The following is a 16,641-nucleotide window of genomic DNA, read 5'->3' as shown; positions in this document are numbered from 1 at the left end:
ACTACCCATGCAGACCTCTAACCACCTACACACTACTGATTCACTCATCCATTTACCTAGGTAGTACCCATGCACTCCAGCAATCCTTCTGTCACTACCCATGCACTCCTCCAATCACCCATACAGCATCACGTACTTATCCAATCACTCCGCCAAAACCCAAGCACTTATAATATCACCGTGCACTGTCCGTGCACACTCTAATCATCCAGTCACTACCCATGTACTCATGCAATGACCCAGGCACTAACACATGCACTGCTACAATCCACTGAGCACTACCCATGCAGACCTCTAACCACCTACACACTACTGATTCACTCATCCATTTACCTAGGTAGTACCCATGCACTCCAGCAATCCTTCTGTCACTACCCATGCACTCCTCCAATCACCCATACAGCATCACGTACTTATCCAATCACTCCGCCAAAACCCAAGCACTTATAATATCACCGTGCACTGTCCGTGCACACTCTAATCATCCAGTCACTACCCATGTACTCATGCAATGACCCAGGCACTAACACATGCACTGCTACAGCTACCTGAGCACTACTCATGCAGACCAGCCATCTCCTTGTCACTACCCATGCACTCCTCCAAATACCCATCCAGCATCATGTACTTATCCAATCACTCTGCCAAAATCCAAGCACTTATAAATTCACTATGCTCTCTCCTTGCAGTACTCTAATCATCCAGTCAGTACCCATGTACCCATGCAATGACCCATGCACTAACAAATGCACTGCTACAATCCCCTGAGCACAACCCATGCAGTCCAGCCATCTCCCTGGCACTGCGTATGCATTCCTCCAATCACCCAGACAGTTCCATGTCCTTATCTAATCACTTTGCCAAAATACAAGCACTTATAAATTCACCATGCACTCTCCATCCATTACTCTAATCATCCAGTCACTACCCATTTACTCATGCAATAACCCAGGCACTAACACATTCACTGCTACAATCCCCTGAGCACTACTGATGCAGTCCAGCCATCTCCTTGTCACTACCCATGAACTCCTCCAATCACCCAGCCAGTTCCATGTCCTTATCTAATCACTGCACCAAAACATAAGCACTTAGAAATTCACCATTCACTCTCCTTGCAGTACTGTAATCATCCAGTAACTACCCATGTACTCATGCAATGACCCAGGCACAAACACATGCACTGCTACAATCCCCTGAGCACCACTGATGCAGTCCAGCCATCTCATTGTCACTACCCATGCACTCCCCCAGTCACCCAGCCAGTTCCATGACCTTATCTAATCACTGTGCCAAAACACACACACTTATAAATTCACCATCCACTCTCCTTGCAGTACTCTAATCATCCAGTCATTACCCATGTACTCATGCAATGACCCAGGCACTAACATATGCACTGATACAATCTCCTGAGCACTACCCATGCAGTCCAGCCATCTCCCTGTCACTGCGTATGCACTCCTCCAATGACCCAGTCAGCACCATGTACTTATCCAATCACTCTGCCAAAATCCAAGCACTTATAAATTCACCATACACTCTCTTTGCAGCACTCTAATCATCCTGTCACTCCCTATGCACTCATGCAATGACCCAGGCACTAACTCAAGCACTGCTACAAACACCTGAGCAGTACCCATGCAGTCCAGCTATCGCCCTGTCACTACCCATGCACTCCTCCAACCACCCAGCCAGCACCATGTACTTATGCAATGGCCCAGGCACTAACACATGCACTGCTACAATCCCCTGAGCACTTCCCATGCAGACCTCTAACCACCCACACACTACTGATTCACTCCTCCAGTTTCCCAGGTAGCACCCATGCACTCCAGAAATCCCTCTGTCACTACCCATTCACTCCTCCAATCACCCATCCAGCATCATGTACTTATCCAATCACTCTGCCAAAACCCAAACATTTATAAAATCACCATGCACTGTACTTGCAGCACTCTAATCATCCAGTCACTACCCATGTACTCATGCAATGACCCAGGTACTAACACATGCACTGCTACAATTCCCTGAGCACTACTGATGCAGTCCAGCCATCTCCTTGTCACTACCTATGCACTCCTCCAATCACCCAGCTAGCACCATTTACTTATCCAATCAGTCCGCCAAAACCCAAGTACTTATAAATTCACCATGCACTCTCCTTGCAGTACTCTAATCATCCAGTCAGTACCCAGGTACTCATGTAATGACCCAGGCACTAACTCATGGCAAATACAGAGGAGGTCATGGTAATCACAGGGGTACCCCAACGCATAGTTTTTCCTAGTGTATGTAGGTGTTTTCACTGTATTCTAAGTGTCTTTTAGCATAACACTGGCTGTAGACCTGGTTAGTCAGAGTCAGTTACCACCAGTACCCGTCATGCAAAACGTTGGGGGGCACAGGAGGAATTTCTGCTCCTCTGTTGGTTCTTTCTGCACATCTCTTGCTTCTTCCTGCACTTTTCGTCATCTTTCTGGATTTCGGTTGCCTCTTTCTGCATTTGTCTTGCTTCTTTCTGCACTTTTCTTCCTCTTTCTTCACATGTCCTATCTGTGTAGGCATAGTTAGAAATTAGCATTTAAAAAACCTTTGAAATTCACTGAAAAAAACATAGGTTTCAGGGACATTATAGTTAGAAATTAGCATTTAAAAAACCTTAGAAATTCACTGAAAAAACCACAGGATTCAGGGACGTTATAGTTAGTTGGACATTTCACTTGTACAAAACCAGAGAAACTTGCCGTTATAGTTAGTTGAGCTAACTATAACTCGCACCCCTGCAATGCACTGCTGATGACGTCACATATTACATCATTCATGACATGGTAAGTGACATCACTGATGACATCACTGATGACATCTCAAATTACATCACTGATGACATCATCCACGTGATACTCTGATGCACCTCCTCATACCCTAATATAACCTTTGATACACCCACTCTAAAAAACAGACTACCATTTTCGAAACCATAGACACATCAGTACGAGTTAGTACATACCCACTCACTAATTCCTAGGTCTACACACACATCCACTCATTCACCCATACAGTCACTCATACATGCAGTCAACCATCAATACGGCATTATCATATGCACTCACATATCTATGCAGACACTCACACACCGCTGCTCATCCATAGAGTTACTCACGCACCTAGTCAGTCATGCAAATATTCAATCACACTCCAATTTACTCACCAATTATTATACAAACACCACCTCACTTATTCAAACATATACTAACTGTTGGAGGGAGGACCACCGGGGAGTCAGGCGACCCACTCCGGGGCACCTTCCTACCGCAAAGTTATAGCCGAGCGCCGCTGAGAAGCCTCCTAGGAGAGGTCCTTCTCCTATGATCGTACTAGGCCCAGTAACACCACCACACAGGACTCCGTATCAGTTGCTTATCTAGGTACTTTATCAATAGTAGCACATTCGAAATATTTACAGGGGGATCGAGAGATCCAGAAAGCGTCTCAATGTCTTTGTAGGGTCAGGGTAGCGGGACAGTCTTAGTACCAGCCTGGTACGGGGAAGCTCTGCGCCAGACCTTGCGTTAGGCCGAAGGTGGCTCCGGGGATCGGAGCGGCAGGTGCCGGTCTCAAAGCAGCTCGGACGTGAAGAGCCGCGACGGTGTCTGCGTGGCTCGGGTGGTAGTTCCGCTTGGGTCGAGCCGCGACACAGTCAGCTGGGCTCTGATGGCAAGTTCAACAAGGTCGGGCCGCGACAGCGTCAGCAGGGCCCCAAAGGTTTGTGAAGGTCTTTAAGCACGGTGGAGCCACGACGTAGTCAGCAGGGCTCAGAGCGTGGTTCCAGGATGAGTCTTTCTCCGTAGGGTCAGCCGCGATCCAATCAGCAGGGCTCTTGACTCCGGGATACAACTCCTGTCCTGTTGCAGGGTCGCCCCAGATATAGGTCTGGAGCCCTTTGATGTCCGGACCCTTGCGCCCGGGGGGCGGAGAGGCCGGGTCGGGAGCGGCCAGACGCTCAGCAGGAGAGGCGCCAGGCCCAGGAGAGCTGTGGGGCGATCGCACCTAGGTGTGGGAGGACGGTTGGGGGTCCCATCGATACTGCCCTCCGCCGGGAGTGGGGAAGTGTTCATGTGGTACCCCCTGGCCAGCTGTTGGTGCCTTGATGTCGGGGCCTGCTGGGGCCGAGGCCGGGTTGAGCGGGGTCACGTAGGCTGGTGCGCAGAGTCACGTACAATCCAAAATGGAGGAGCCCCGAGGTGCAGGGGACCTCGTGCGGCTTGGCGAGGGGGAACAGGACCACGCCACGAGGCCGGCTCCAACACTAACACATACTTACACTCTTATACAATAAGTAATACAAGCACACACTGATCCATACAGCCACTCTTACAATCACTCACTCTCACAGATAGTCAGTTATACACTCCAACACTCACATAAACTGCCTTTCACATATGCAGTTACTCACACATGTACCACTGAGGCATCTATTCACCCACCAACACACCCATACACACACTCACCCACCCATACACCCCTTCACAGATGCACTCTTGAACCCATACACCCAGTGAATCATCCACTCACATGTCTATGCACAGAGCCACAACCCCCCACCCACCCACACACACACTCAGGCACCCATACACCCCTTCACAGATGCACTCTTGAACCCATACACCCAGTGAATCATCCACTCACATGTCTATGCACAGAGCCACAACCCCCCACCCACACACACACACACTCAGGCACCCATACAGATACTCAGACAACCAATCAATAACCCATATAGATCCTCATTTAGCTACTCACCAACCCATGCAACCGCTTACACACCAACTGACAAACTAAACTGTGTGAATGTCTGTATCAGTCACTAACCCATGCATTCAGTAAGACACATTTAATCACTCACTTATACAGTCAATCATGCACCTACTAAATCATCCATCCAGACACTTATACACACACTCATTCTTCAATGCTACTTGGCATATATATAAAACATATTTAAACTTGAGAGAAACACACCGTCACTGGATGATGTCATCAGTGACGTTTGCTTTTTTGATATATACATATATAACATTTCTCAAGTCACTGTCCCAAAAATCTAACACCCACAAAAACAAATTGAAATATTACTTGAAAAAAATTACCAATACATATTAAGGGGTCGATTCCGATCCTGGATTTTTTTTTCCCGTATCCGTATTTTTTTACGTACGAATCGTACAAGGCCCGTACAAACGGCGAAGTACGATTCGTACGTGAAAAATACATACGAATCGCCTCGGGAAAAGTCTACGAGACGTCCCCGGACAGTTTTACTTCCAACTCATAAAACTGAAGTCCGAGCGCGCAAGTACGATCCGTACCGCCTGTCCGAAAACAAAAGCACATGGAAAAGGCCCCGTACAGAGCCAACTTTGTACGACCCCTACCCCGAGTACACTTGTGCCCGGGGTACGAGTCGTACGGCCCCCCCAGACTCCCACCCCTCCCGCGTACGTCCGCACCGTACCCCCCACCCCACCCGTATGTCCGCACCGTACCCCAGGCGTACCCCCCACCCGCGTATGTCCGCACCGTACCCCAGGTGTACCCACCACCAGCATACGTCCGCACCGTACCCACGCGTACCCAATCCTCGTGTATGTATGTATGGACCAGCAGTATATTATGGGAAACAAAATCAAGTTACACAGCGATCATAAACTGCTCACAAAAGTTTTAACTACAAAAGGGTTATACGATGCTTTTCAATGTCTTGCACACAGGTTGGTACGTTTGCTAGACTACAACTATGAGGTGCAATATGTACCTGGGATGAAGAACGTAGTGGCAGATCTTTTAAGTCACATGCCTTTACCCTTAAAATAAGTATGTGAGAAGGAGTTGGATGCATTTTGTGTTGCTAATATTGTGGATGAAGTACCAAGCATTACTCAAGAATAATGGTTGCATGCTCAATGTTTGGATAAAACTCTTGTCGAAGTAAGCAAAAGAATCACAGAAAAGTGGCCTGAGAAAAAAAAACGTGTGCAGTAGGGATCCGCAACATTTTGGGAATTAAGGCATGAGTTGTTTCTTGAAGATGTTTGATTATGAGAAATGGCAGAGTGATTCCTCCGGTTAGTTTAAGAGCCAAAATTCGGGAAATCCGCCATGAAGGACATTTAGGCATCGGTAATACAAAAAGTAGGGTGAAGAATTCTTACTGGTGGCCTGGCCTAGATTTGGTAAATGAAAGAAAAGTAAGAAATTGTATGTCATTGGCAATTCGGGTAAGACATAATTCGTTTAAGCCACCATTACATCCCATTATTAGTCCAAATATATGTTGAGAGAGAATAGGTGTTGATGTTGCAGGACCATTGTGTGGGAAAATTGTGAACACAAATACATGATAGTTATTGTGCACCATTTCTCGAAGTGGCCAGAGGTGGATACAGTCCACTATGCGGATTTTAGTACTGTAAAAACATTTTGAGAAAAAGTATTTTGAAAGAAGGTTTACCCAAACATACTATAAGTGACAATGGTCCTCAGTTTACATCTGGGATCATCAATACATTCCTGAGGAGAAATGGTTTTACACACAGGACCACTTTGCGGTAATATCCTGCTGATAATGGTGCAGCAGAAAGGTTTACCTGGATAATCAAAGGTATGATTCAACTAGCCAATTGTATGAGTTAGATTAGATTGGAGGAAGGAGTTACTTCACAGCATTTGGGTATACAGATTAACTCTGCAAATTCACAGGATGTAGTCCTTTCGAAAGCTGACTGGTCATCGAGTGAAATTAAACCAAAATTGTGCAAAAGATACTATGATGCTAAAAATGGAAGTAGGCCTAAGCACATTGAAGTAGGTGACAGAGATAGGGTAAAAAGGAAAGGCAGTTTGGAGAAGGGTTAAAGTCGTTTTTCGCGCTCATTAAATGTAGAAAAAATATACTGTAAATCAGTAAAGTTAAATGATGGAAGAATTTGGCATCTCTCTTCTATTTCTATGAGTAAGGGAGAGGAGAGATCACAACATGCATCTTCACAACATACACCCAGAAATGTTCAGCCTTCCTATGTTTCACAAAGAATCCCGAGAGCAGACCTGAAAATCTGCAAGGCTCTGCAGATTCCCTGAAATACACAAAAGTCTATGGGCCACATAATGAATGGCAGAATTTAACCAGGAGCGATAACTCCAGATGCAATTTCGCCATCCCTGATTCTGAATATCTCCTGGTCAAGACTTATTGTCTTTGTAAACTCTGGATCCAATGATTCGGGGCATGGAGATGCCAGACACCTTTCCGTGCATCAGGGACTGTGAATTTTTGATAAATATTTATCAAAACTTCTAGAAAGTGACTTTTTTAAATTAGGAAGCTCTCTACAAATACAAGTTAAATATCTCTCTCTGGCTAACTAGTAAACATAGTACTTGTTGCATAATACAGACAAGTGTATGAAGCAGAAATGGCTGCAATGTTAATTTCTATGTAATAAAATGGCATAAACAATGGCAAGCCTAGAGCAGATCATTTCTGTGTTCGTTTTGTTTTATGTGAGATAATTATAGGGAAGAATCCGTTCACAAAATTGAAATCCCCCAGTTTTTGACCGAGGTTTGTTCAGTGCCGCTTCTCTCCATCATCCATTCGCCCTGTTTGCATTGCACTGTGGAGTGCTCCATGCCACCAGAGTTCGCTTCAAGGCGCGCAACAAAGGGACTGACTTGAATGAACCAAACTTGAAAAAGACATGTCCCCAGGAGAGCTTTAAGGATATGCCTGGCCTCTCCCCAGTTATTATTTACTTTCTGCCCTGCTGCCTGTGCAAGATAAGAAGCAGTACATGTTCAGCCCACTGGAGCCCCTGTTATCACCACAAGCACGTTATCAAGAACAAGCCAAACATTGAGACAAGAACTCTGGCTACGCACCGCACTACGACACACAAACCACAACACGACATGCAACCTAACGAGGCCACGTGCCTGAAATAGATGGTTGCACTGGAATAGGACTGGGCTTCCGAGGTGTAGCCTTGGCGCAGGTCATCGGCCACCGGCTTTGGCAGCATACCTGGAGAGAGAAATAGTCAGTGACAACAGACAAAAAGGACGAGGCTTCCATAGCAAGTAGCTGTCACATCAAACTTACGTACTCACATAAAGAACGCTTGTTAACAATAAAGAAAGTTTTCAACATCTGCTGCTAACTTTTAGACACACCACAGCTACCAGGCTGTGTGAGCCCTCTCTGCCATTGCATGCCTGAGCCTACGACTCGGACCTATAGCTAGAGGAGAGGGAATTTAACAATCGTGATAGCCCTCGGCAGCGGGCTATAATGCAAATAATTCCGCTACATATACACAAATCCATTCTCATCCGCACAAAAACATCGATACGCGGAGACCTTCTGTTGCTCAGGCTGCCCTTCTAGGCTCATCAAGTTAGAGTTCCCTTTACAAATTAGTCAGCAGGAAACTTCAAGCAACCTTTAGATCACATGAATTTGGACCAGGCAGGAGGAGGCGGAGGCTGCTCTAGTTAGCCGTGACTGAGGTTTGTTACCTAGTACCAAACGGCACACGTGCTCGCTACGTAGAAGCTTCTTGTCAGGTTATTTACCTTAATGAATTGCTGTGCATCAATTCAGCTAAAGGAGCTCTCAGGGTGCCCTGGGTAAGGCTTGAGGCGCTCAAACAGCGTTCGCCCAGCAGAGTGCACTGTACAGAAACATTCACAAATCCAGCAGGTCTGGCCTTGGATTGCCTTTAATTAGATTTATTTTGCAAACGTATGCAATATGCAAAAATATTGGGAAACAAATATGGAAAATTTAAAAATAGAATTGTGGCCCAGAAGTCCAGGAACACCAGCCTGGTACAGCTGCACACTTCTTTGTAAGCAGCTGCACACAATGGTGCACATCCCTCATCTGACCTGGTGCACTGGAGTACAGCTACCAAGAGCTAATCAAGCTCCTTAGTAGGACAGTAAACTCTTGGACCGGGTAAAGCGGCAACTATATCCCTGAGGAGAAGCCACCTCAGGGGCCATGAAACTCAACTTTGTACTGCTTGGAACTTTTGGTGCAAAACCAACGGGTTCAGCCGGAGCTCATCGATGATGTATCTGACTTAGAGGGACGTCGCTAGCTTCAGCGTTGGGCTTTGCCTGGCTGGAGGACTTTGAGCTCCAAAAAGTAGATGAAGGGCCAAGGTACAATCTTTGAGTATTGTTACCAGTTTTATTTCCCTGACTTCCGCTCCATTGTGGATTGTCTGAAACCACAACTCGGTCCTATTCAGCACTGAACTGATATTTTACATTATTAAGATGCTTTACCTTAAAATTAAAAAAATATCATCTCTCCAGTTATCCTTATATGATTCTATAAATGTTGCTGTCTTTTTGGTCACTATAGGTTTCTAAATAATTCCACATTTGTTTGGGTATTTATTTGTGTTGACTTTTTTATTTTAAAATTGGTATTACTGCTTGAATAATGCACACATCTCTCTGGGGAATTGGCTGATGAGTGCGCCGTATTACAATAAATACGCTGCCCCTAGGGCAGTCGCGTACTTGTGCTGCCCTGGGGGCAGCACATTTCAGTGAAATAAGGACTGGCTGCTTCAAAGCCACTCGATGTTTCACTGTGCAGACAGCTACTCGCCATCAATTTTAAGGGGGATTAGGGATCTCCTGGCAGGCGGGTGCAGTGAGTGACTGCACCCGCCTGCAAGGGGATGCCTGGGAGGTCCATGGGATACCCTTGCCCCTTCAAGAGGTCTGCTATCAGGGGGCGTGCTGACGATGCACCACCTTGTAGGTGGCGCACTATCAGTGTCCCTCCTGGCAGCTTCTTTGCCTCTGCGCCTGGATCTATAATTCGGGAAGGGCACAGAGACAAGTGATTCCTTCATTTGCATGGGGTCACGCCCACATGCAAATGAGGGAACACCCTCTGGTGATAGCGCTAGTGCTATATGTGCACCAGTGCTATATGTATTACAGAAAGTCTTTGGCCCTTTCTGTGATACCAAAGTGCACTACAATACGGCCCCTGGAATCTAAAACTACTCTGTCATTAAACATGCTGTAACCAGATGCATACATTTCTGACAAATATTTCTAAACTTTCCAGCACTGGTAAACTGCGTCTGGCCCGTTAATAATGATTGCAGACTTTATTAGATTCTATTAAAAAATGTTAAAAAAATGTTGCACAATTTTTTAGTTTTTCTTAAACATGTGCCTTAACTTTCAAGTGCACGGTTAATTTTAAGAAAATAAATACATATATAACGAAAACATTAATGCGCATAAGACTTTTACTGCACCAAATTCATATCTGTCTTTCTATCTATCTATCTATCTATCTATCTATCTATCTATCTATCTATCTATCTATCTATCTATCTATCTATCTATCTATCTATCTATCTATCTATCTATCTATCTATCTATCTATCTATCTATCTATATATATATTTATATATATTCACTGAAAAAACCATAGGTTTCACACACGTTATAGTTAGGAATTAGCATTTAAAAAACCTTGCAAATTCAGTGAAAAAACCATAGGTTTCACACATGTTATAGTTAGCTGGACATTTTACTGATAAAAAACCAATGAAATTCCCCCGTTATAGTTAGTGCAGGCAACTATAACTCACGCAACCGCAATCCTCTGCTGATGCTAATACTGTATTTAGACAATTATTTGCCCATGTCTTCTTCCATTAAATTTTAGCTATACATATATTACAAATTTTTTTTTTTCATAAAGACACATATGTCATCAGCAGAGGATTGCGGTCGCGTGAGTTATAGTTGCCTGCACTAACTATAACGGGGGAATTTCATTGGTTTTTTATCAGTAAAATGTCCAGCTAACTATAACATGTGTGAAACCTATGGTTTTTTCACTGAATTTGCAAGGTTTTTTAAATGCTAATTCCTAACTATAACGTGTGTGAAACCTATGGTTTTTTCAGTGAATTTGTACGGTTTTTTAAATGCTAAGTTACTTTACGCCATTCGTGGCGTGCGCGCCCACTTAACGCAGTTCGTTCCGTGCGCTCACGGTGCGCGAAGCGCACAGTGAGCACGCGGTGCGCTTCGCGCACCGCGCGCCCACTTTACACAGTTAGTGCCGTGGATGGGCCATGTACGCACGATGCGCTTCGCGCACCGTGCGCACATGGGGGACATATTATGCGCTTCGTTGTGAAAGGTAAGCTTTTAGATTTCTAAATGCACTTAACGCAGTTCGTTCCGTGCGCGCACGGTGCGCTTCGCGCACCGTGCACGCACAGTGAGCACGCGGTGCGCTTCGCGCACCACGCGCCCACTTTACACAGTTAGTGCCGTGGATGGCCCATGTACGCACGATGCGCTTCACGCACCGTGCGCACATGGGGGACATATTATGCGCTTCGTTGTGAAAGGTAAGCTTTTAGATTTCTAAATGCTGTACATATGCCATTCACAAATGGTACCCTACGGCAACCATTTGCACACGGGGTGGGGAGAATGAGGATAATTTTTTTTTTTTTGTTTTTTTTACTGTACTCGGCGTAATCGGCGATTTTTCGTAAAAAAAAAACCTGATTTTTTGGCCTTGGGGGTACTTTGGGGACACATACATCAAAGCTAGGTGGTTAGGACCTGTCTATACAGTCCCTTTACATGTTTTTGGCCTTTGTTTTCCCTCTCCTCATCAGAGTGCGAGAGAGAAAATGGCGGACACCGCTTCCTGGTTTCGAACGATTCGAATGTTTACTAAGATCGAACAGCCAATCAGAATCGCGCTCGCGCACGGCACCGTACGCGTACGGTAAGCTTACCGTAAGCGCACGGTAAGCGCACCGTAAGCTGGCTCAGATATATATATTGATTTAAATGCTATTTTCTCAGGAACTACTGAACAGATTTACACCAGACCTACAAAAGGCACTTCCTTGACCTGAGGACTACCTCTCTGCCAAATTTCAAGTAACTCTGTTCAGCCGTTCGGGCTGTAGCTGTGTCTAAAGGTCCTATGGAAAAATGCATGGGAAAAACGTGTTTTGGGACCCCCTTTTATCTCAGCCCCCGCTTGACGAATCCCCCCGAGACTTTCAGAGTAGGAGCGGAGCGTAGCGCCCCACCTATTTTGAAAATTTCGCGAGGATTCGTCAACCGGCGCCAAAGTTATTCCAAATAGAATGTTGCGGATTTCCTATGGAAACAGGGTCCTAACTATAACTATCTACTGGAGACCGCCAGTAGATAATATATATATATATATATATTACCTACTGGCGGTCGCCAGTAGGTAGTTATAGTTAGGACCCCTTTTCCATAGGAAAACCTCAACATTCTATTTTGAATAACTTTGGCGCCGGTCGATGAATCCTCGCGAATTTCTCAAAATAGGTGGGGCGCTACGCTCCGCTCCTACCCTGAAAGTCTCGGGGGGATTCGTCAAGCGGGGGCTGAGATAAAAGGGGGGTCCCAAAACGCGTTTTTCCCATGCATTTTTCCATAGGACCTTTAGAACGAGCTACAGCCCGAACGGCTGAACAGAATTACTAGAAATTTGGCAGAGAGGTAGTCCCTAGGTCAAGGAAGTGCCTTTTGTAGGTTTGGTGTAAATCTGTTCAGTAGATTCTGAGAAAATAGCCTTTAAATCAATATATATATCTGAGCCCGCTTACGGTACGCCTATCGTACGCTTACCGTAAGCGTACGGTGGCGTGCGCGAGCGCGATTCTGATTGGCTCTTAGATCTTAGTAAACATTCGAATCGGCCGAAACCAGGAAGCGGCGTCCGCCATTTTGTCTCTCGCACTGAGTGTTGTTTATCAAACATGATGGCCAAAAACATGTTACTGGGCTGTTATGACAACTCCCTCCCACATAGTCATGTTGAGGGAGTCCCCAAACATCCCCTAAGAGCAAAAACGGTTTTATTTTTTTTTCGGCAATTTCGCCGAGTACGCTTACCGTACGCTTACCGTAAGCGTACGGTAAAAAAAAAAAAAAAAAAAAAACACTATCCACACTTACCCCACCCCCTGTGCTTTTGGTGGCCGTAGGCCACCAAATGTACAGGGCTTATTAATAGGTAAAAAAAACTAAATTTTGGCAACATGAAATTATAAAATCGAAATAAAAAAAACACTATCCACATTGACCCCACCCCCTGTGCTTTTGGTGGCCGAAGGCCACCAAATGTACAGGGCTTATTAAAGTTGATAAAAACCGTGCACGGAACGAACTGCGTTAAGTGGGCGCGCACGCCTCGAATGGCGTAAAGTAACTTAGCATTTAAAAAACCGTACAAATTCACTGAAAAAACCATAGGTTTCACACACGTTATAGTTAGGAATTAGCATTTAAAAAACCTTGCAAATTCACTGAAAAAACCATAGGTTTCACACATGTTATAGTTAGCGGAAATTTTACTGATAAAAAACCAGTGAAATTGCCCCGTTATAGTTAGTGCTGGCAACTATAACTCACGCGACCGCAATCTTCTGCTGATGCTAATACTGTATTTAGACACTTATTTGCCCATGTCTTCTTCCATACATTTTTAGCTATACATATATTACAAATATTTTTTTTTCATAAAGACACATATGTCATCAGCAGAAGATTGCGGTCACGTGAGTTATAGTTGCCAGCACTAACTATAACGGGGCAATTTCACTGGTTTTTTATCAGTAAAATTTCCGCTAACTATAACATGTGTGAAACCTATGGTTTTTTCAGTGAATATATATATATATATATATATATACACATATAAATATATGTGTGTGTGTAATTGCTTGTATACATGTGATGCACATGGCATATACCGCTGTCTGGGGACGGGCATTTTCACACCTCTCTTCTTGACGGTGTAAAACACCCAAGAATATGACACATGAGAATTTCCTGTGGGTAAAATATGTTGTTGTTAATATTGTTTGTCACCTTACTATATGCTCTGCATATTGTAGTCGTTCGAGCGTATGGGCATGTATATTAAGAATTTATTCAGAAGGAACCTTCTTTTTGAGTTGATAATTATATGATTCTATTCGTAGCTGGTCGTTGTGAACAGCAGATGGTGCTAATGTCTCACAATTGAGCCATGCCTAGGCTCAGGAAAGGCGCCAGCGACTATTATAATGTTGACACAGAGTTGTCGCAGATGCAACTTTTATTGACGGTTATATAATCCGGAATTTTCAGGGAACGATGTTCTAGTTTTTCTTGCAAGTACAAATATTAAAGCAACTTCTAAAATCAATTTTATTTGTTATAGTAATTCACTTATCAACTGGCATTTCTATTCTTCCTAAGGTCTGCTCTGTATACTTTTCTGTAGCCAGTGCCGAGACTGCGAGCCCCTAGAAGCTTCATTATGGCAATGGCCACATGTATTAATGTATGAGAATTTTATGGCCACCACAGAGAACAGCGTTTTTGCAATACTCTTCTAAGTGTGACAAGTTCCACATTAAAGCATTACATTGTAGGCCTCAGATTCACTGCGGCTTTGCACACACAGTAAGTGATGCATAAACGTGTGGAAATGCCTTCATTTCTCAAAACAATCTATATATTCCATACGTGCTGCAGTGCACAGCATGCATCCAATCCAAGGGATCCTCTGTGTTTAACCATAGGAATTTGAACTATAAGTACACAATTTCCAGCACAAATACTATACTAGCCAGTGCACACTTGCCTCGACACCATTTTGGGAGGCTTTGCCTCACGCAAGACAGACTGTGACCCAGTGCAGGAGTACAGGAGATGACCACAGCATCAGGTACATTTTACTAAACATGGCTCTGCACTGTTTTTGCACTCGCAGAATGGTGAATTTGGTTGTGCTCACCTGTTAACGCCCTGAACAGAGGGCAGCAACACTTTGATGAAACACATATTAGATAGTTTGTATCTGGACAGCCAATGAGAATGTTTGATTTTCAGGCAATGGTTACATTTTTATGTCCAAGTGTGTTGTGGCTGGCATATTGTCCATCTTGTGCGCGTAGGTATCCTTCACTCTCTCCTTACAAGCTCTTATCCTTGTCACATGGCTAGGATTGCTCTCCGGCTAACCTCCCCTCTTCTAGTTATTCTGGGGCATATTATCAAGGTCCGGCGTTAAAATTATCGCCGCTTTATCGGCAGAAAACTGCCGCTAAAGCGGCGATAATGGGCTTGATAATATGCCCTTGAGAATTCCAATAGACGCCCATGTTGACACCAGAACATGGGCTTCTATGAGAATTCTTTACGGCATATTATCAAGCCCATTATCGCCGCTTTAGCGGCAGTTTTCTGCCGATAAAGCGGCGATAATTTTAAAGCCGGACCTTGATAATATGCCCCTCTGTTTTTAAGTGTGGGGATAGAGATTAATTTTTATCTACAGCAAAGCTTACTGTGCATGGGATGTTAGTACCAAAGTGATGACCAAAGGGAGCTGCTCACAGCTTTGGGTGCCCTGGAGACGTAGTAGCTGGTGAGGCAGGTCAGTGGATTGATGCACCCATGCAGGCGCGCAAAACCCATTGGTCTCACCGCACCTCCCCCCCCGTCATGTGTGTCAGCCCGGCTGAGACAGCCTCACGGGCTGGCGTCCGTCTAATTGTAGCCGGACCCGAGTACTTCACAGGTCTTTAAAAGACCATTTACTCGTTAATGAGGCTTTTGTTGTGTTTTCACCCCTTCTTACAGCCAGACTTAGCCCCCCCCCTCCCCCCCCAAATCCTTTCCAGCCCCCCCCCCCTCCCCCCTCCCCGAAATTCGGATCTAGTTGCCCGCCTGCACCCATGGCAATCTGAATGTCGAAAGTCACAGTTCTGTAATACACAATCACTGCCCAGAAGTACCAATCCGGACATGCAATGTGTGTGTACTGGTTTTTACTTGTTGTATCAGTTTGTATTTGCATTTTCTGAAAAGCAATAACATTTCTGCAAGATTGGCTGTATATAGTAAACCAACCATATATGGTAGGCCCATGGTAGGTGGTTACGTAAGGCTGTAGACTTTAAGTTATTGATGACGAGTTCAGGCAGAGAACAAGAAGTACATTTGCATATGGGGTCGCCAATCCTCTCTGTACTAATAGTAACTTATGTTCAATAAAAGTCACCCCGAGCTACTGATATCATTACTATTGCACCAGTGAATACATGAGACAACATTGCAAGGGGCCATTGTCAACAGCGATCACCTGAACGGATCAGGCAGGGTCGCCAGAAGTATTGTAAGAACACACAGGCTTTGTCGGTAGTACATAATATCCCTTGCTGCTGTGCCCATGACACCAAGGAAATTATATTAATAATACGTCTCTCCAATGCCACACGATGTATCAAATGCCAGCTTTGAATATATTCTTGAAATTCAGCCATTTTTCTCCAAACATCAACTTATGAGTTCTGAACATGCACATATTTTCATCTCAAATACTCTCTCAGATTCCTCTTTTACACGCACTCACACTCACACACACACATGCACGCGCACACACACACACACTAGAAGAAAAGCATGATTAGGTGATATCATTAGATTACAACAGAGGACAATAAACACTTTAAAAAAAATCGTATGTGTGGACTGTCC

The 16,641-nt window shown here is 44.7% G+C and overlaps 1 protein-coding gene across 1 annotated transcript in view; it reads right to left on the bottom strand.

Moving 5' to 3' along the window:
* Positions 1-16,641, bottom strand: part of LOC146834616 (atrial natriuretic peptide receptor 1-like) — a 961,499-nt gene that overhangs the window by 254,798 nt on the left and 690,060 nt on the right. Inside the window, exon 23 of the mRNA XM_085602083.1 lies at positions 7,996-8,083. Coding sequence (XP_085458209.1) covers positions 7,996-8,083 — 88 coding nt within the window. The remainder of the gene's footprint in view (positions 1-7,995; positions 8,084-16,641) is intronic.

This window comes from Triturus cristatus, chromosome 4_2 (genome assembly GCF_964204655.1).
Source record: "Triturus cristatus chromosome 4_2, aTriCri1.1, whole genome shotgun sequence".
Classification (NCBI taxonomy): Eukaryota; Metazoa; Chordata; class Amphibia; order Caudata; family Salamandridae; genus Triturus; species Triturus cristatus.
The sequence above is the reverse complement of the archived record's forward strand: the minus strand, read 5'-3'. Positions and strand labels throughout refer to the sequence as shown.